This window comes from Nycticebus coucang, chromosome 3, assembly GCF_027406575.1.
Source record: "Nycticebus coucang isolate mNycCou1 chromosome 3, mNycCou1.pri, whole genome shotgun sequence".
NCBI classification, from domain to species: domain Eukaryota; kingdom Metazoa; phylum Chordata; class Mammalia; order Primates; family Lorisidae; genus Nycticebus; species Nycticebus coucang.
Genome location: NC_069782.1, coordinates 36,824,582 through 36,846,941, shown reverse-complemented (window position 1 = coordinate 36,846,941; position 22,360 = coordinate 36,824,582). Strand labels below are relative to the sequence as shown.

The 22,360-nt window shown below is 37.2% G+C and overlaps 1 protein-coding gene across 1 annotated transcript in view; it reads left to right on the top strand.

Annotated features, from left to right (window-relative positions):
* LOC128582307 (ALX homeobox protein 1) overlaps positions 1-22,360 on the top strand; it is a 234,209-nt gene that overhangs the window by 52,861 nt on the left and 158,988 nt on the right. Inside the window, exon 14 of the mRNA XM_053586068.1 lies at positions 930-1,023. Coding sequence (XP_053442043.1) covers positions 930-1,023 — 94 coding nt within the window. The remainder of the gene's footprint in view (positions 1-929; positions 1,024-22,360) is intronic.

Sequence of the window (22,360 nt, the reverse complement as noted above, 5' to 3'; positions counted from 1 at the left end):
GCAAGTTCACATTATGGGTGGCCTTTCACTCAGAATACGACCTGTAGGTACTTTTACAATCCAAGTTTTATGGTTATTTTCTATGGGAAAGTGCCTCAATATAAATTTCTTTGTGATGTACTCTACAGTTATATGTATGTTTTATTTTTAATCACTGTGAGAATGAGAACATAATAGGTATATCTTTATAGGGTATGTGTGATGTTTTGGTACAGACATACAATATGAATTAATCAAATTAGAGTAATTGGGAGTATCCATCACATCAGCCATTTGTCATTTCTTTGTGTTAGGAACATTCCAGTTCTACTTTTGCAGTTATTTTAAAGTATACCTAAACTTACTGTTGATTGTAGTTACCTTATTGTGCTGTCAAATGCTTTTCATTCTATCTAACTGTATTTTGTACCCTTTAACCATCACTACTTTATCCCACCTCCCTCTACTCTTCCTGGCATCTGGTAACTGTCATTCTGTTTTCTGAATCCATAAGAGCTATAATTTTTAATATTTACTTTTTAAAGTTCAAAAGGCTTATGTAATTCTGTGTAGGTATGTCTTTGTTTTAGCACCTATTCTGTTACTTTAGACTTCATGTCTTCAGACTTCGTGCTTACAATCTGGTCCTAAACCCTTTATGCACATTACCTCATTTAATCCCCACCCTCTGATGTAGGTATGAACCTGAATTATAAAGCAGATTTGCATATGTTTACACAGTTGTTCAATGGTAAAAACATACATTCTGGCAGTAATTCATGTTCTTAACTATATGTAGTCTTTCTTTAAAAGTGTGTAATAATCTACAGGAAAAAATAAAAAATACTTTTTTTCTATAATAGATAACCAATAAATAAAATGGTCATTGATTTATGATGCCTTTCAATATCTTTGATCTCTTTCGAAATGAGTTTGTTTAATTTCTGTAGATCTCACAAGTGCCGAAGCGTGGCTCAATGCGTGCTGCTCTCTCCGTGAATTGTCTCTAACAGGAAACCCACTTCTTCGAGAAATAAACTGGAGGTAAAGGAGCTTTATTGCACCCCATAGGCATCCTTTATTATAGAAAACACAATTTGATGAAAATTGCTCTATAAAAACTAATAACTTCCGGAAAGTTAATAAAATATTTTAAATTTATTGAAAATAAGAAGGTTTAATAAAATATTTTGGAAAAGTATCTCCAGCCCCAGATAATTTTTGTGTACATGTTGAAGTAATACAAATTTGAAATTATAATTGTCATACAAATAATTGACTATATGATAACTGTGATATTAATTTGGGTTTTACATTTATAGAAAATACATTTGTCAAGAATTACTTTTTGCAGGTCATCAAAAACACATAGCTTTCTGCTTAAATTATTTCCTTTCTGGCAACAATTTGGTTTGGTTTTATTTTCTTAAAAGAGAACATTAGTATCTGTTAAAAAAAATTAATGTTACAAGCATGTATGATTTCATGCCTCTCTTTATAATACTGCTGTACTTAAATATAAATCACAAAAATTCTATAATTTTTAATAAATTTCTGCTTAAAAAAGAATTCTCTCATTTAAAACTCTCATGATATACTAACACTATTTCCCCCAAATACTAGCATGTTTTTAATGAGCTATTGTGTGATAACCTTCATACGATGCAGTTCATTTTTGTTTATGAGGGAATAATTTATAAAATCCATGACAATCAAGATACTGAACATTTTTCCACCTTAAAAAAATGACCTGTATCCCTTTGCAATTAGTTCCCTTCCCCAGTACTTTATAATCTTCTATCCATGATCTTATGGTTTTCAGAGTTACTGATGAGAAGTCTGCTGACGTTTTCTTGTCTTTATCTTATGTCTCTGAATGATTTAAAAATGTTCTCTGGTTTTCAGCAATTTAATTTTGTATTTATCCTCTTGGATCTGTTGATTTATATTTTTCATAAAATTTGGAAAATTTGGGGCCATTATTTTTTTCAGGTGTGTTTTTTGCCTGTTTACTACCTTTTCTGTCCTACTATGACTCCAATGTCAACAACATTAGACCACTTTGATCGTGACACAAGTTGTCTATTGCTTTACTTATGTTTCTTTTTTTTTTCCTTTCTATTTCACTCTGTGCTGGGGTCTTGCCCCAAGGGTGAGATCCTTAAAGACCTTTGGAACTGGCAGTGATCAACTGAAGAAAAATAAAGTTAAAAGTAGCGAGAGATAAAAAAGACAGAACATGCAAAATAGAATTTCTAAAGGTGGGACTCAGGGACCACCACTGGCTTGTGGGCTTCCACAAGTGGCCCTGAGTGTTTGTTCCACCCAGCTTTTATTAAAGGATATTTTCTCATTTAGCCAAAAGGGTAAGCTGAGGAAGGGAGTAAAACATCAACATTTTCTGAGAGTAAGCATGTTAGTTCTTGTTCTGTCTGTAATCATTAACTTTAAGAGTTTGGGCAGCCTTGAAACCTGAAAATATGAAACCTGAGCCTTGTGTGAGGGCAGCCTCTTATTGTGTCACCCATACAGATCCCTTGGGGGAGGTTAAGATCCCTCTAATTCTCTGTGGAGCCGATGTGATGGGGACAGGCTCCTCTGAGGAAATCAAAACCACTTTGAGGTATCATCTAACTCCAATAAGAGTAGCCCATGTAACAAAATCCCAAAACCAGAGATGTTGGAGTGGATGTGGAGAAAAGGGAACACTTCTACAATGCAGATGGGAATGCAAGCTAATATGTTCCTTTTGGAAAGAAATTTGGAGAACACTTAGGGAACTAAAAGTAGACCTACTGCTCAATTCTGCAATTCTTCTACTAGGTATATAACCAGAAGACCAAAAATCACTTACAACAAAGATATTTGCACCAGAATGTTTATTGCAGCTCAATTCATAATTGCCAAGTCACGGAAGCAACCCAAGGGCCCACTGACCCATGAATGGATTAACAAATTGTGGTATAAGTATACCAAGGAATATTATGCAGCCTTAAAAATGATGGAGACTTTACTTCTTTCATGTTTACATGGATGGAGCTGGAACATATTCTTCTTAGTAAAGTGTCTCAAGAATGGAAGAAAAAGTATTCAATATACTCACTACTATTATGAAACCAGTGTATAATCACCCACATTTTCGTATGAAAGACAAAACCCAAAAACCCAAGATGAAGGAGGGAAGAGGAGAAGAAAGGTGAGGGGGGTTTTAGAGGGGCACACCTATAGTGCATATTGCATGGGCACATGCCAAATCTATTAAGTATAGATTATAAATGTCTTAACACAACAATTAAGTAGGTGAGGTGAAGGCTATGTTAACCAGTTTGATGTAAGAACTACAAATTGTATACAAAATCAGTACATTGTACCCCATAAATTCATTAATGTATACAATATTATTTAATAAAAAAAAAAAAGAAGAAGAATCAGTGGAAAGAGGTCTTTTCCCCTTTTCTCCCCCAGGAGGCATTTCCTTCCGTAGTTAGGAAGTGGTTACTAGTACTCCTGCCCATCTCTCAGGGCTCAAGCTGTTCCCTGGATCTCTGTCCTGGTCATTATAAAATCCCCACAGTGAGTATATGCTTTCACAGTTGACCAGGAAGGCAGGCATCAGTCTGGTTAATTTGCACGCAGCTTCTGCTACGGCCATTGTTCTTCAGAGGCTTACAGAGCCCGCAGGGCTGTTTGCAAGCTGTATCTCTTACAGGCCAAGCTTCTAGTGAAAGCACAAACTTCTTAGACAACTAATTTAACTGCTAATTAAAGCTAGCTAAACTTTTTATTCTGCCTTCCTTTGCTTATTTCTCTATTTTCCCATTTTCTGGGGGTGTTTTCCCTTGCCAAGAATGGGGTCTTTGGTCCCCATTCTCTCTGCTATTCTGAATAGTTTTTATTGTCATGTCTTGAAGAAGTTCTCTGCTGTTTTCTTCCTAAATGTCTATTCTGCTATTAAGCCTTTCCAGAGTACTTTTTTTTTTAATTTTGGATTATAGATGTATTTTTTTAATCTATAGAAATTTCATGTGTATCTTTACACTGTATTGTTAACATATTGTTAACATGAGCCTCTCCTAACCATATTCATTTTTTATAACACCTTCTAGAACATATGAAAATAATTTATAAGAGCTGTTTTAATTCAATATCCTTATCTATAATTTCTATCATCTCTATCATTTGGGCATCTTTTTATTGTTGTTGTTTTTTTTTCTGATTCTGGATCATATTTCTCTGCTTTTTAGAATGCCTGGTCAATTTTGGTTATATTCTGAGTATCTTAAATTATATATTGTTAACATTTAATTTTGTTTTATTCCTTTAAATAGCATCTATTTTGTGTCTAGTGTGTAAAACCTAAATTACTTGGGGTATTTGCGAAACTTGGTAAATGTAGAATGTAAATGTTTTGGCACAGTACTGAGATAACGCCGGAAAGGCTATGTTAACCATTGTGATAAAAATGTGTCAAATGGTCTATGAAGCGAGTGTATGATGTCCCATGATCATATCAATGTATACAGTTATGATTTAATAAAAAAAACAACAAAGATTCCTAGAAAAACATAAAACGCAAAAACTGGTATATATAAGAAATATAGGCACTCTACCCAGGGTGACAGAGCAAGACTCTGTGTAAAAAAAAAAAAAAAAGGAAAAGAAATGCAAAATTTGAATGTTATCAATGTGATTTAAATGATTTGAAATGATAAAGAACTTCCTTTGTCAAAGAAAAAAAAAACCTAAATTACTTGGAATTATTGAGATAATTTCAAAACTTGTTTTTAAGTTCCTGTTGGGCATCCCCAAAGGAATTTTTGGACAAGTACAAATTAAGTCTCACTACTATCATGCCAGCTTTCTGATAGATGTCCTGTATATGTTTATTTTCAAATTTGGCAAGTGGGAATTAATTCCCTATATGAATTTCTGTAATTTTTCTTCCTTTAACTTTTCTATGGTTCTTCTGTCTGGCATGAGATTTTTCTCACTCCTCCTCAGATCCTTACTGTTTGGCTCAAGTTTAAGTGAGTTATATCCCACCATACTAGAAGAATTTGCAGATGTCAACTTTCATATTTTCTAGTATTGATGATTCTGGCTTATAACCTTCTGTTTTTATTCTCAGAAGCATAGATTTGCACATGGTTTACCATGATAAATTATACATTTGACATTTTTATTATGTTATTTCATTGGTACATCAAGCAGAATAAGTCAATAATAGATAAGGCAAAAATGAGTTTGGCAAAACAAACATGCTAAGTGTAGTGAAAAACAAACTAAAATATTTTCCTACTAAAATCCAGGTAGGAAAGTATGTTTCTGGATCCTCAAAGTTTGGAACAAGTCAGTGAGTCTTTTTGGTTTGTTCAGGTGGTGACAAATGACAAGTATAAACAAAATGTAGCAAGGAAGAATTAAAAATTGAAAAAAAAAAAAAGTTTATTGTAACATTTGGTCCTAAAAAACAAACAAACAAAAAAAGCAGTTGACTCTTTGTCCTGATTTTGTTTCCCAGCAATGTGGAGCCACATCCAGATCTGGACCCTGGATCTCATGATTTTGGAAGAGTAAAAGATACTTTACTGAAGAATTAAAAGTCTATTTATGTTTAAAATTCCTAGATACGACATAATCCATTGGTAGAACCTGGCTAAGAGAGTCTGCAGAGCAGTGTCTATTCTTTCTCTTAGCTGAGGCTAGCTACTCCAAATCTCTGGCACTCTCTTTCCAAATGAATTGGTTGCCTGAGTTTTTTAATTGTAGGGTTAAGAAGATAGCAGCATTTTACACAAGTCAACACCTGTGTAATTTAGTAATTGTTAACTTGAGTATCATAGAAGAGTTATTATGTTTGCTCACAAAGTCTGTTTTTCTTTTATTTTTCTTTCAAATTCAGTTTCCACATAAATTCTGACATTAAACTTCGTTTTTTGCATATTTCCATTTGATTTAGAACAGAATTTGTCAACTTTGAGTTGACAACTTCAAGGTTAGGAACATCTTGTCCCTGTGCACTTTAAGCTGTGTACCACAGAGGAAGAAATACAAACTGGTGTGTGGTGTTTCTCAAGGGTATAACCCCTGACCAGCATCATTAATCACCATCTGAAAACCTGCTTGATATATAATAACTGGGCAGTATCCAGACCTACTGAATCAGAAAGTTGGGAATGGTGCTGAATTGTCTGTGTTTTATGAAGCCCTTTGGGTGGTGCTGATACATATAAGAGTTTAAAAACCATTGTTTTTAAACAAAACATCCTGCCCCTGCCTCATACTGTGTGATCCTATACAAGTAACTTAACTTCCTATGTCTCTGAATTCTTCATGGTAGAGGGAGGGTAATAATCTTTTGAGGTGGTTATGAGAGTTGCGTGGTATATTGTGTTTAAAACAATTCCTAGAACACAGTAAGCACACGAGAATCTACTAATTTCCATCACCGTGTAACCAAACTATGTATATGTTTTTATTCAGTCACCAATAGTGGACTCCTTCTATAAGCAGTCAGTGTCCTAACACATTGAACATTATGAAGGAGATTTTATTGTAACCCATAATTTCAAGACCTTGTTGTATGATGTTATGGTTCTAAAACACATTCATAGAAAGAGTAAGCAGGAAAACTAAAGGTCACAAATGCTAATATAGCATCAACTTTGCACCAAACACTATTCTCTTTTAATCCCCTCGATATAAGTCATGGAATATTTATTTAGCCTACTATCTCCATTTTGAAGTTGAGGAAACTGAGTCACAAAAAACCAAGTAACTCCGTCTCACATTTATATAGTTAACAAGTGTAAAAGCCAGGAAATCAAACCTATGTAGTCTGGCTCCAGAGTCTTTTCTCTCAACTCTTAGATTTTAGTACCTAATAAAATATATCAAATTATTATTCTGGGCAACAGGTATGCTTTAGAAATTTAGAAACTACCTCAATTCAGGAGAAAGTGCCTTGGCTAAGGTATATATGTTTGGTTAAACTTAAAAATGTGTTAAGTTTAAAATTATAAAAAAAGCAAAAATTGCTTTGGGTGGAGGAAATATCCAAGAAAAGGAAGGAATGTAAAAGGTGCGGAGAGGCCATATCAGAAGGCTTGTCTATTCTGATAGACATTGGTATCTGGGAAATACTATTAGAAAGAAGTAAGAAATTTAGTACTTACACTTAAAATGTGCCGGGTTATAGATCAAGGACTTAATACATATTACTTTACTTTACATCAGCTCTATGCAATGGGTTCTGTAATTGTTATTCTCATTAGAGAGGTGTTCACTAAAGCTTAGCTGCCTCGTGATTTGTTCCATTATGGTGTGAATCAGTAGCAGGGATGGGATTTGTGTTTCAAAGCCTGGAATTTAAACACTCTGCTATATTGTTTCACATGATGTATTATTGCCAAATTGTAAAATACCTTGCCTGCTAGGATAATTAAGTTGTTCTTTATCCTGTGATCAGAAAGGAACTATGGGAGAGGATTATATGTATAGGCTTTGGGAATAAACTACTGAGGAACACATCTTGTTTCACCACTCACTCGCCCTTCAACATTGTATGGTTACTTAACCCGACTGCCCTTGTTCTTCATCTACTATATAGGTATATTAAGATAGTTGTGCTGCACAACAAAGAACCCAGAAGTTTTCTGGTTCAATACACTAGGAGTTTATTTCTTATTTACATTATATCTGTTAAGGATTCATCCTGTATAATATTGGCAAACTCAGGGTGCTTTTGAAGACCTGTGGTTATGTGACTTCACTATCACTTGGCTTTTGTTAACTAGTTGATTGGGTGGAAGAGAGGGAAAGAGATTGTTTAGAGGTGGGACCAGATGTCAGGTCTTTGTGTTCCTAGGTCTTTTTTCCCAGTACTGAACCGTGGTTACTGGTACAGAATTGATAGAGGAAGTGAGCAGAGCAAGTAGGTGGCGAGCGGGCAGAGGGCTTCTCCGGACTGGCTCGCCAAAATGTTAGAGGTAGCTGCTGAAATAATTAAAGCGAACAAAGTACAAGAACCAGTACAGTTTTAGCAAGAAAGAAAAGCAATTTTTTAATGGTTTAAATAGCAAACTGGCCCCATCCTAGCGACTGCAGGCAGTAAGGAGAGCACAGTGCTGATTTTTTATACACAACATTTGAGGAATGTCAGCTGATTCTTAGAATTTCTCAGGGTCTTGATCCGCAATGTTCCCATAACAACTTGTTTCTATCTTGTTAATTTCCTAAACTCCCTTGAACATTAATCAGTCCCCCAAAACAGTTCCCCAAAACAGCCCACCTGCAAGGTCTTGCCCCTGCAAAGCCTGAATTAGCAATTAGCCACATTCCCAAAATAGCCTGTGTCAGTCTGAACCAAGCCAGTCCAAACTAGCCTAATTCCCTCTGCCATCCACCTTGCTTGTATCTAACTGCCTGCCTAATCTTACAAGACCACGGGGAAGGAACAGCTGATATTTAACCATCTGCCCTCAAAGGTGGCAGTGATTACATCACTCACATTCCATTGCCTATAAGTGGCCATCTGGCTAAGCTACTCAAGAGAGCCTAGGATATGTAGAGAATATCAAAGAACACTAAGGATCTCTGTGAAGACTAAATATGCTCACCTCCTGTTGTGTGTCCTGATTCCTCACAGGACACAGATCCATTGTCGAGGGGTTAGAGACCACAGTTTTAAAGAGCATATGTGCTTTTACACAGAGAGTTTAACATCTTGGTCTGTAGTACTGCGCTGTGTGAACCGTACTTAGTTTATAGATTTCAAGTATGTATCCTAACGTTTCACCCGAGATCTGGTCAATTTACGAATTTTATTCATATTCACGTTATTTAAAAAGGATATAATCTATGACAGTTAACTATGATGTTATAGTCATAATGAAAATAAATGTCTATCCTTTTTACTTCTGACTGTACAATGCCTTGTATGCAGCAGACATCTAAAATTTGTTGAATGTCACAATATTTCTTTAAATTATAATCTATAAAATCTGGCAAAAATACAAGTTTCCACTCCCCTAATTTTTTATGAAATTTATTTTATTTTGGTAATTAAAAATGCTATTACCTATAAAATGACAATGGTTATTATGTTATTATAGGAATATCAACTCTTAATGTCTAAACCTACAAGATCAGAAATTGCAGCTATTTAAAGAACTTGTACTTTTTTTTAAAGCCACCCAAATGTACTTTTATTTTTTTTTATTAAATCATAGCTGTGTACACTAATGTGATCATGGGGCACCATACACTGGTTTTATAGACCGTTTGAAACATTTTTATCACACTGGTTAACATAGCTTTCCTGGCATTTTCTTAGTTACTGTCTTAAGACATTTATATTCTACATTTACTAAGTTTTGCATGTACCCTTGTAAGATGTGCTGCAGGTGTAATCCCACCAATCACCCTCCGTCCACCCACCCTCCCCCCTCCCTCCCCTCTCTCTTCCCCTTCCTCATATTCTTAGGTTATAACTGGGTTATAGCTTTCATGTGAAAGTCATAAATTAGTTTCATAGTAGGGCTGAGTACATTGGATACTTTTTCTTCCATTCTTGAGATACTTTACTAAGAAGAATATGTTCCAGCTCCTTCCATATAAACATGAAAGAGGTAAAGTCTCCATCTTTCTTTAAGGCTGCATAATATTCCATGGTGTACATATACCACAGTTTATTAGTCCATTTGTGGATCTTTGGGCACTTGGGCTTTTTCCATGACTTAGCAATTATGAATTGGGCTGCAATAAACATTCTGGTGCAAGTATCTTTGTTATGATGTGATTTATGGTCTTCTGGGTATATGCCTAGTAGAGGAATTATAGGATTCAGTGGCAGATCTATTTTTAGATCTCTAACTGTTCTCCAAACATCTTTCCAAAAGGATTGTATTAATTTGCATTCCCACCAGCAGTGTAGAGTGTTCCCTTTTCTCCACATCCACGCCAACATCTCTGGTCTTGGGATTTTCTGATATGGGCTAATCTTACTGGAGTTAGATGATATCTCAAAGTAGTTTTGATTTGCATTTCTCTGATGATTAAGGATGATGAGCATTTTTTCAAATGTCTGTAGGCTGTGCGCCTGTCGTCTTCAGAGAAGTTTTTCTTCAAGTCCCTTGCCCAGCCTGCGATGGGATCACTTGTCCTTTTCTTGCTTATATATTTGAATTCTCTGTGAATTCTGGTTATCAAACCTTTGTCAGAGAAATAACGTGCAAATATCTTCTCCCATTCTGAGGCCTGTTTGCTTGCTTTACTGACTGTGTTCTTGGCTGTGCAGAAGCGTTTTAGTTTAATCAGGTCCCAGTAGTGTATATTTGAAGCTGCTTCAATTGCCCAGGGGTCCTCCTCATAAAATACTCGCCCAGACCGATTTCTTCAAGGGTTTTCCCTGCAGTCTCTTCTAGTATTTTTATAGTTTCATGTCTTAAGTTTAAATTTTTAATCCAGTGAGAGTTTATCTTACTTAATGGTGATAGGTCTGGGTCCAGTTTCAGTCTTCTACAGGTTGCCAGCCAGTTCACCCAGCACCATTTGTTAAATAGGGAATCTTTTCCCCACTGAATGTTTTTAATTGGCTTGTCAAAGATCAAATAACGGTAAGTAGCTGGATTCATCTCTTGGTTCTCTATTCTTTTCCAGACATCTACTTCTCTGTTTTTGTGCCAGTACCATGCTGTTTTGATCACTATTAATTTATAGTATAGTCTGAAGTCTGGTAGCATGATTCCTCCTGCTTTGTTTACATTTCTGAATAATGTCTTGGGTATGTGAGGTTTTTTCTGATTCCATATAAAACGAAGTACTTTTTCAAGATCTTTAAAGTATGACAATGGAGCTTTAATAGGGTTGCATTAAAATTGTATATTGCTTTGGGTAGTATGGAATTTTAACAATGTTGATTCTTCCCAGCCATGAGCATGGTATGTTTTTCCATTTGTTAACATTTTCAGCTATTTCTTTTCTTAGAGTTTCATAGTTTTCTTTATAGAGTTCTTTCACATCCTTTGTTAGATAAACTTCCAAATATTTCATCTTCTTTAGCACTACTGTGAATGGAATACAGTCTTTGACTGTTTTTTCAGCTGGACTATTGTTGGTATATATAAAAGCTACCAATTTATGAATGTTGATTTTGTAACTTGGGATGCTGCTGTATTACTTGATCACTTCTAGGAATTTTGTAGTAGAATCCCTCATGTTTTCCAGATATACAATCATATCATCTGCGAAGAGCGAAAGTTTGATCTCTCCTGACCCTATATGGATACCCTCAATCGCCTTTTCTTCCCTAATTGCAGTGGCTAAAACTTCCATTACAATGTTAAAGAGCAGTGGAGAGAATGGGCAGCCTTGTCTGGTTCCTGATCTGAATGGAAATGATTTCAATTTAACGCCATTCAATATGATATTGGCTGTGGGTTTGCTGTAGATGGCCTCTATCCATTTAAGAAATGTCCCTTCTAAACCAATTTTCTTAAGTATTCTGATCATTAGGGGATGCTGTATATTATCAAAAGCTTTTTCTAGATCAATTGAGAATCATATGGTCTTTGTTTTTTAATTTGCTTATGTGCTAAATTATACTTATAGATTTACGTATATTGAATCAGACTTGAGACCCTGGGATAAAACCGACTTGGTCATGATGTATAATTTGTTTGATGTGTTGCTGGATTCTGTTTGTTAGGATCTTGTTGAATATTTTTGCATCAATATTCATTAGTGATATTGGTCTATAATTTTCTTTCTTGTTGGGTCTTTTCCTGGTTTGGGGATCAGGGTGATGTTTGCATCATAGAATGTGATGGGTAGTCTTCCTTCTTTTTCTACATTTTGGAACAGGTTGAGTAATATAGGTACTCATTCCTCTTTAAAGGTTTGGTAGAATTCTGACGTGAAGCCATCTGATCCCGGGCTTTTCTTTTTAGGGAGGTTTTGTATGGTTGATGCTATTTCAGAACTTGATATGGGCCTGTTCAACATTTCCACTTGATTCTGGCTAAGTCTTGGAAGGTAACGTGCTTCCAAGTATTGGTCAATTTCCTTCAAATTTTCATATTTCAGAAAATAAAGTTTCTTGTAATATTCATTAAGGATTTTTTGAATTTCTGAGGAGTCTGTAGTTATTTCGTCTTTGTCGTTTCTAATTGATGAGATTAGAGATTTTACTCTTTTTTTCTCCTGGTTAGGTTAGCCAAAGGTTTATTTATTTTATTGATTTTTCAAAAAACCAACTTTTTGATTTATTGATCTGTTGTATAATTCTTTTGTTTTCAATTTCATTTAATTCTGCTCTAATTTTGGTTATTTCTTTTCTTCTACTGTGTTTGGGGTTGGAACGTTCTTCCTTTTCCAGTTGCTTGAGATGTTCCATTAAATTGTTAACTTCCTCTCTCTCCGTTCTCTAGAGGAAGACTTGCAGTACTGTAAATTTCCCTCTTAGGACTGCCTTTGTGGTATCCCAGAGATTCTGATAATTTGTGTCTTCATTGTTGTTTTGTTCCAGAAATTTGGCAGTTTCCTTCTTAATCTCATCTCTGACCCAGCTATCATTCAGCATAAGGTTATTTAACTTCCATGTTTTTGTATGAGTATGAAGATTCCTGTTCTTACTGAGTTCAACTTTTATTCCTTGGTGGTCTGAGAAGATGCAAGGAATAATTTCTATTCCTTTAAATTTACTGAGGTTAGACTTGTGACCTAAGATGTGATCAATTTTGGAGTATGTTCTATGGGCTGATGAGAAGTATGCGTATTCAGTTTTTTTGGGATGAAATGTTCTGTAGATGTCTGCTAAATCCAAATGTTGGGTGGTTAGGTTTAAATCTAAAATTTCTTTGCTGAGCTTCTTCTTGGAGGATCGATCCAAAACTGCCAAAGGAGTGTTGAAATCTCTGACTATTATGGAGCTGGAGGAAATCAAGTTGCTCATGTCTGTTAGAGTCTCTCTTATAAATTGAGGTACATTCTGGTTGGGTGCATAGATATTAATAATTGAAATCTCATCATATTGAGTATTATCCTTAACAAATATGAAGTGACTATTCTTATCTTTCCTTACTTTTGTTGGTTTAAAGCCTATTGTATCTGCAAATGAAATTGCAACACCTGCTTTTTTATGATTATCATTTGCCTGAAATATGGATGATCATCCTTTTACCCTGAGTCTAAATTTTTCTTTTAAGGTGAGATGTGACTCTTGTATGCAGCAAATATCTGGCCTGAGTTTTCGTATCCAGTCAGCTTACCTGTGCCTCTTTAGAGGACAATTTAAGCTGTTCACATTAATGGAGAATATTGATAAGTCTGGTAAAATTTTGGGTATCGAGTTTTTCAAAAGTCCAGTGGACATTTTTAATCCTTTCTACCAGTGTAAAAGTTGGAGTTTGATCAAAAGTTTCTGGGTGAGTTTAGTTTTGTGATAGAGGATTGGGCTGTTCATTATAGAGGATAGGTCTGAGAATATCCTGAAGAGCTGGTTTGGTTATGGCAAATTTCTTCAACATATGAATGTCATTAAATTATTTAATTTCTCCATCATAAATGAAACTCAGTTTAGCTGGATACAAGATCCAGGGTTGAAAGTTATTTTGCTTTAGGAGATTAAAAGTCGATGACCACCCTCTTCTGGCTTGAAAAGTTTTAGCAGAGAGATCTGCAGTGATTCTAATATTCTTCCCTTTGTAGGTAATTGATTTCTTACCTCTGGCTGCTTTCAGAATTTTCTCCTTTATATTAACTTTAGTGAAATTAATTATGATATGCCTGGGGAATGTCTTATTCGGGTTGAGTCGTGCTGGGTTTCTGAAACTGTCTGCTATCTGAATTTCAGAATCTCTTGGCATGTCTGGAAAATTCTCTTTCATAATTTCATGGAGAAGGGCCTCTGTGCCTTGCAAGGCCACTTCATCACTTTCAGGGATTCCAATGTGACAGATATTAGCCTTCTTCGAATTATCCCACAGGTCTCTGAGAGAATGATTCGGTTTTGCTCTCCCTTTCTCTTCCTCTTTGAGAGTTTGGGAGCATTCAAAGGCTTTGTCTTTGATGTCAGAAATCCTTTATTCTGCTTATTGTACTCTGTTACTGAGGGATTATACTGTATTTTTCATATCTTTGAGGGCTGCAAATTCTTGCTTCAGTGTGTCAAAATCTTCGGTGGTTTTGTCTTTAAATTCATTAAATTCTTGAGACAACTTTTGAATTTCTCCTTGAATTTCTAATTCCGACTTTTGAATTGCTGCTCAAATTTCTAATTCCAAATTTTCCTCCATTTTATTAATCTTGTTTGCAATCCAAATTCTGTATTTGATTTCTGACATCTCGGCCAGCTTTTTATGAATGGGATCTTCAGTTACATCTGCCATATATTTCCTTGGAGTGGTTGGTCTATTCTGGTTATTCATGTTACCAGAGTTTTTCCGCTGATATTGCCCCATGATTGTTTTACACCATTTGATTTTTCCCCTGGAACTTTGTTGAGGACTCATACAGTGCTATTGCCTAAGAAACTGGGGACCTGTTTGGTGTGGTGCGGCTAAGTAGTTCTGTCTTGTTTTCAGCTGGTCTCTGTTCGACCCTAGTGAAACAGTTACTCTGGGTTGAAGTCTCAGCTGTGGAGAAATATCAGCAATTAAGTCACCCCATCCCCCACAGGCAACAATTGGAAAAGGCAAATCAAGCCTTCCTACAACCACACACCCAGGGCACCACCTGAATAGTCCTCAGGCAATTGGCTCAGTTCAAAAGTTCCAAATCATTTGTCTCAGTCAGCACCTGTCTCAGGTGGGAAAGTTTAAAAGGTCTCTGGCAACTGGATCGCAGGGGTCTGGTGACTACTCTGATATGGCTTGCTCCAGTGCTCCGTGGAGTCAGGAGGACCCACCCAGCAAATAGATCAGTCTGGGAAGGTTGATGCCTCCTTCCCCACCTTGCACCTCTGTCACACCCAGTCACTGATAGTCTTGCAGGGCTTTGACCCAGTTGCCTGTAGTGAACAGATACTCCAGGGGTTTGCACCTGCCTGAATCACAAGGAAATCTATTTCTGCTCAGCCAGGCCACTGCGCTCTGCTCTATCTAGCAGGGGGAGGTGAGGCCTGATAACCTCGGGCACTTGATGGAGGCTGGGGTGTGTTCACTCAGTTCCAGCCCCACCCCTGATTGATGTTACTGACAGAACAGAACAAAACAACTTTACAGGAATTTTTTTCTGTCCCTGATAAATTACCCTGCAGAAGAGAAGCTGTTTTGAGTTCCAAGAGCCTGCACCTCAGGTCCTGTCTTTGCTCCTGCAGGTTTGATTTTGGTTACCTGTCAGTTCTAGCCTCCTATCTTCCTTTGTCTATAGGCTGACAATCCCCTGAGGACCGGATGCATCTTAGGCTCAGTGAAGTGGTCCTCTGGGTCAGCCCCTCCCTGGAAAATTTCCGGCTCTGCACGTGCGTTTCTAGTCCCCATCCTCCACCCAGGCCGGTACCGCCTCAGTCAAACCCTTTACTCACGCAGCCTGAGTTTCAGTCCCAGATCTGTTCCGTGGTGGTTGCCACCTGAGTAGATGCCCGGCCTCCTCTGGTTGCCCTGGGAGATAGGGGGTGTGTCTTCAGAATATCCGGGAGTGAGCCCTATTGTTGCTAAAGGACAGCTGCTGCTCTGCGCCTTGGGGCACTGCCACTCTGGTGTGGTTCCCTCTTAGCCAACTGTCCTCTCCTCACTCCTGTGCCCCAGAGTCAGCACTGACCAGCTGCAGTTTAAGCCCTGTCCACACCCCTCGAGAAATCACCCAAGAACATAGACTCCTGTGGGACAGGCCTCCAGACCTCAGAGTGAGAATGGAGGGGAGTGCTGGGAGCTCAGAGTTCCAGGTAGAGAATATATATAGCTTTATACAGTTTTATGCCTGGCAGGAGAAAGCCATGGCACCCTAGTAGGGGAGGTAGGTCCAGTTCTTAGAGGGTCTCTCCTTTGGAGTATACTGGGAGGACCTTTGAATGCTGCTCGTTTGTTTGTGGGGCACTCCGAGCTGTTCTCATGGGGGAGGGGACTCCTGTCCACTTGGTGATAGATTTTGTACCTTTTGTTTGTATCCTTGGGGTCGCAGCTCACCTCAGCAGGGTTGATGTGTGTTCTTCAACCTTCTCTCTTGGTGTAGCTCTAATCCACCAGGTTACTTGCTAAATTTATGTCCTTTAACTCTCCTTCTGGACAAGAGCCTCTGTGAAAAGCTGGCTTCAGTCAGCCATCTTGTCTCCACCCACCTTCCAAATGTACTTTTAGACCTCTTATCTGTGGGGTGAAGACTACCTGTTCTGTAATGGAAGCATTTAACATACTAGCTAAATTTCTTTTCATTTTTATTTTTATTTTTTTTTTTATTGTTGGGGATTCATTGAGGGTACAATAAGCCAGGTTACACTGATTGCAATTGTTAGATAAAGTCCCTCTTGCAATCATGTCTTGCCCCCATAAAGTGTGACACACACCAAGGCCACACCCACCTCCCTCCGTCCATCTTTCTGCTTCCCCCGAATAACCTTAATTGTCATTAATTGTCCTCATATCAGAATTGAGTACATAGGATTCATGCTTCTCCATTCTTGTGATGCTTTACTAAGAATAATGCCTTCCACGTCCATCCAGGTTAATACGAAGGATGTAAAGTCTCCATTTTTTTTAATATCTGAATAATATTCCATGGTGTACATACACCACAGCTTGTTAATCCATTCCTGGGTTGGTGGGCATTTAGGCTGTTTCCACATTTTGGCGATTGTAAATTGAGCTTCAATAAACAGTCTAGTGCAAGTGTCCTTATGATAAAAGGATTTTTTTCCTTCTGGGTAGATGCCCAGTAATGGGATTGCAGGATCAAATGAGAGGTCTAGCTTGAGTGCTTTGAGGTTTCTCCATACTTCCTTCCAGTAAGGTTGTACTAGTTTGCAGTCCCACCAGCAGTGTAAAAGTGTTCCCTTCTCTCCACATCCACGCCAGCATCTGCAGTTTTGAGATTTTGTGATGTGGGCCATTCTCACTGGGGTTAGGTGATATCTCAGGGTTGTTTTGATTTGCATTTCTCTAATATATAGAGATGATGAACATTTTTTCATGTGTTTGTTAGCCATTCGTCTGTCATCTTTAGAGAAAGTTCTATTCATGTCTCTTGCCCACTGATATATCATATTGTTGGCCTTTTTCATGTGGATTAATTTGAGTTCTCTCTAGATCCTAGTTATCAAGCTTTTGTCTGATTGAAAATATGCAAATATCCTTTCCCATTGTGTAGGTTGTCTCTTTGCTTTGGTTATTGTCTCCTTAGCCGTACAGAAGCTTTTCAGTTTAATGAAGTCCCATTTGTTTATTTTTGTTCTTGTTGCAATTGCCATGGCAGTCTTCTTCATGAAGTCTTCCCCCAGGCCAATGTCTTCCAGTGTTTTTCCTATGTTTTCTTTGAGGATTTTTATTGTTTCATGCCTTAAATTTAAGTCCTTTATCCATCTTGAATCAATTTTTGTGAGTGGGGAAAGGTGTGGGTCCAGTTTCAGTCTTTTACATGTAGACATCCAGTTCTCCCAACACCATTTATTGAGTAGGGAGTCTTTCCCCCAAGGTATGTTCTTGTTTGGTTTATCGAAGATTAGGTGGTTGTAAGATGTTAGTTTCATTTCTTGGTTTTCAATTCAATTCCAAGTGTCTATGTCTCTGTTTTTGTGCCAGTACCATGCTGTCTTGAGCACTATGGCTTTGTAGTACAGACTAAAATCTGGTATGCTGATGCCCCCAGCTTTATTTTTGTTACTAAGAACTGCCTTAGCTATATGGTGTTTTTTCTGGTTCCATACAAAACGCAGAATCATTTTTTCCAAATCTTGAAAGTACGATGTTGGTATTTTGATAGGAATGGCATTGAATAGGTAGATTGCTTTGGGAAATATAGACATTTTAACAATGTTGATTCTTCCCATCCATGAGCATGGTATGTTCTTCCATTTGTTAATATCCTCTGCTATTTCCTTTCTGAGGATTTCATAGTTTTCTTTATAGAGGTCCTTCACTTCCTTTGTTAGGTATATTCCTAGGTATTTCATTTTCTTTGAAACTATGGTGAAGGGAGTTGTGTCCTTAATTAGCTTCTCATCTTCACTGTTATTGGTGTATACAAAGGCTACTGACTTGTGGACATTGATTTTATATCCTGAAACATTACTGTATATTTTGATGACTTCTAGGAGTCTTGTGGTTGAGTCTTTGGGGTTCTCTAAGTATAAGATCATGTTGTCAGCAAAGAGGGAGAGTTTGACCTCCTCTGCTCCCATTTGGATTCCCTTTATTTCCTTGTCTTGTCTAATTGTATTGGCTAGAACTTCCAGCACTACGTTGAATAGTAAAGGTGACAGAGGACAACCTTGTCTGGTTCCAGTTCTAAGAGGAAAAGCTTTGAGTTTTACTCCATTCCGTAAAATATTTGCTGTGGGTTTGTCATAGATAGCTTCAATGAGTTTTAGAAATGTGCCACCTATGCCTATACTCTTCAGTGTTCTAATTAGAAAAGGATGCTGGATTTTATCAAATGCTTTTTCTGCATCTATTGAGAGGATCATGTGATCTTTATTTTTGCCTCTGTTAATATGGTGGATAACGTTTATGGACTTGTGTATGTTAAACCAGCCTTGCATCCCTGGGATGAAGCCTACTTGATCATGATGAATGACTTTTTTGATGATAAGCTGTAATCTATTGGCTAGGATTTTGTTTAGAATTTTTGCATCTATATTCATGAGTGAGATTGGTCTGAAATTCTCCTTTTTGTTTGGGTCTTTTCCTGGTTTTGGTATCAGGGTGATGTTTGCTTCATACAATGTGTTGGGGAAGATTCCTTCTTCCTCAATTTTTTGGAAGATTTTCTGCAGTACAGGGATAAGCTCTTCCTTGAAGGTTTGATAGAGTTCTGGTGTGAAGCCATCTGGACCAGGGCATTTTTTGGTTGGAAGATTTTTTATTGTTTCTTTGATCTCAGTGCTTGAAATTGGTCTGTTCACGAGCTCTATTTCTTCCTGGCTAAGTCTAGGGAGAGGGTGTGATTCCAAGTATTTATCCATTTCCTTCACATTGTCAAATTTCTGGGCATAGAGTTTCTGGTAGTATTCAGAGATGATCTCTTGCATCTCTGTGGGATCAGTTGTTATTTCCCCTTTGTCATTTCTGATTGAGGTTACCAGAGATTTTACTTTTCTATTCCTCGTTAATCTGGCCAATGGTTTATCTGTTTTACTTATTTTTTCAAAAAACCAACTTCTTGTTTCATTAATTTTCTGAATGATTCTTTTGTTTTCAATTTCATTGATCTCTGATTTGATTTTGGATATTTCTTTTCTTCTACTGAGTTTAGGCTTAGATTGTTCTTCTTTTTCCAATTCCATAAGATCTCTTGTGAGATTGTTGATGCACTCTCTTTATGTTTTTCGAATGTAGGCATCTAAAGCGATGAATTTTCCTCTCAAAACTGCTTTGCAGTATCCGACAGGTTTTGGTAGCTTATGTCTTCATTGTTGTTATGCTCAAGGAAGTTAATGATTTCCTGTTTTATTTCTTCCTGCACCCATCTGTTATTCAACAGAAGATTGTTTAATTTCCATGCCTTTGGGTGGGGTCGAGCATTTTTGTTAGAGTTGAGTTCCACCTTTAGTGCCTTATGGTCTGAGAAGATACAAGTTAAAATTTCAATTCTTTTGATTCTGTTGATATTTGTTTTGTGTCCCAGGATATGATCAATTTTAGAGAAGGTTCCATGGGGTGATGAGAAGAATGTATATTCTTTATCTGTGTGGTGGAGTATTCTATATGCGTCTATCAAGCACAGTTGTTCTAGGGTCTCATTTAAATCTCTTATATCTTTGTTTAATTTCTGTTTAGAGGATCTGTCCAGCTCTGTAAGAGGAGTGTTAAAGTCCCCTGTTATGATGGTATTATCAGATATCATATTGCTCAGACTGAGTAAGGTCTGTTTCAAGAATCTGGGAGCATTTAAATTGGGTTCATAAATATTTAGAATTGAAATGTCTTCTTGTTGTATTTTGCCCTTGAGCAATATAAAGTGACCATCTTTGTCTTTTTTGACTTTAGTTGCTTTAAATCCACATGTATCTGAAAATAAGATTGCAACTCCTCTTTTCTTCTGAATTCCATTTGCCTGAAAAATTGTCTTCCAACCCTTGACTCGGAGCTTTAATTTGTCTTTTGAAGCCAGGTGTGTTTCTTGCAGACAGCAAATGGATGGCTTGTGTTTTTTAATCCAGTCAGCCAATCTATGTCTCTTCAGTGGGGAATTCAAGCCATTAACATTTATTGAGATAATTGATAAGTGTGGTAGTATTCTATGCGTCTTTTTGGTGAGAGTCCATTGCTTAGTTTTATCTTTTTCATCAGTGTGGAGGTTAGGTTCTGTCCTTTAATTTCTGAGTTCTTACTTTGATGCTGATCCATTGTGGTGGTCAGTGTGCAGAACAGGTTGAAGTATTTCCTGTAGAGCTGGTCTTGTTGTGGCGAATTTCCTCAATGTTTGTATATCCGTAAATGATTTGATTTCTCCATCAATTTTGAAGCTTAGCTTAGCAGGGTACAGAATTCTGGGCTGAAAATTGTTCTGTTTAAGTAGATTAAAGGTAGATGACCATTGTCTTCTTGCTTGGAAAGTTTCATTAGAGAAGTCTGCGGTCACTCTGATGGATTTGCCCCTGTAGGTCAACTGGTGCTTACTCCTGGCAGCTTGCAGAATCTTTTCTTTTTGTCTTGACTTTGGACAGGTTCATCACAATGTGTCTTGGAGAAGCTCAGTTAGAGTTGAGGTGACCTGGGGTCCGATATCCCTCTGAAAGCAGTGTGTCAGAATCTTTGGTGATATTTGGGAAATTTTCTTTTATACTATTCTCTAGTATGGCTTCCATTCCTCTGGGGCATTCTTCTTCCCCTTCTGGAATTCCTATAACTTGTATGTTGGAACGCTTCATAAAGTCCCATAATTCTGACAGTGAACGTTCTGCTTTCTCTCTCTTCTTTTCTGCCTCTTTTACTGTCTGAGTTATCTCAAGAACTTTGTCTTCTACCTCTGAAATTCTTTCTTCTGCATGGTCTAACCTGTTGCTGATACTTTCCATTGCATCTTTAAGTTCCCTAATTGACTATTTCAGTTCCTTCAGCTCTGCTATATCCTTTTTATATTCTTCATATTGTTCATCTCTTATTTGATTCTGTTTTTGGATTTCCTTTTGGTTATTTTCCACTTTATTAGCAGTTTCCTTCATTGTTTCCATCATTTCTTTCATTGTTTTCAACATGTGTATTCTAAATTCCCTTTGTGTCATTCCTAACGGTTCTTTATAGGTGGAATCATCTGCATTATCTACCTCATGTTCCCTTGGTGGGGTTGTTCTGGACTAGTTCTTCATGTTGCCTGGAGTTTTCTGCTGATTCTTCCTCATGGGTGATTTCTTTTATCTGTTTCCTTGCCCTAATTTTCCTTTCACCTCCTCTTGCTCTTTAAGTTCTCGTTCCTGTGGACTAAGGGTTACAGGACCAGAAGAGTGAGAAGGTTGAAGAGCAAAAAAGGGATGAAAGAAAGGAGGACCGAGTGATAAGAAAAAAAAAGAAAAATAGAGAAAGTATAGGGGGTGGGTAAAAGGAATATTGACAAAAAGAAGAGAGGCACAGAAAGAGGGAGACAGAGCAATATAGATATACAATAGGGTACTTTGATAGAACCTTAAGAAAACTTCACCTTCTGGGGATGCCCAGTTGGGTGGTTCCCTTGAGGTCAGCAGCTCTTTGCTAACCTGATCAGACACAGTACCCCACCTCCACCAAGTAGAGAGGAAAGACAAAAATGCTATAAATCAAACCAAAACAAGCAAACAGAAAACTTTACGGGATAAAAACCAAATAATAGCAGTAGAAACACTAGCAAAAATGAAGTTCTAATTATTGAAAAAGACAGCAATGAGAAATTATGATTAAACTAGAAAAATTGAGAAAGAAAAAGGATGTGTATGGAGAAGGTTGAACTTAAAAAACAAAAGAACATCAACAATATCAAAATAAAGAAAAAAAAACAACCAAACCAAAAAGAAAAACAAAAAAAACAAAAAAAAACACAACCAAAAACAAAGCAGTATGTATATGTTATTGAGTATTTTCTGGGCAACACGTGGTCTTCTGGGGTATGAGATGTTAATCACAGTTCTGATACGACTGGAGGCTGCTGATTTCTCAAACCCCAGCAGGTAGACACCCTAAATCTCTCTTCAGCCCACTTAAAAGGCACTTTGAACTTGTAAACTTGCTGAGCAGAAGCTTTCCCAGGGAAGTACTTG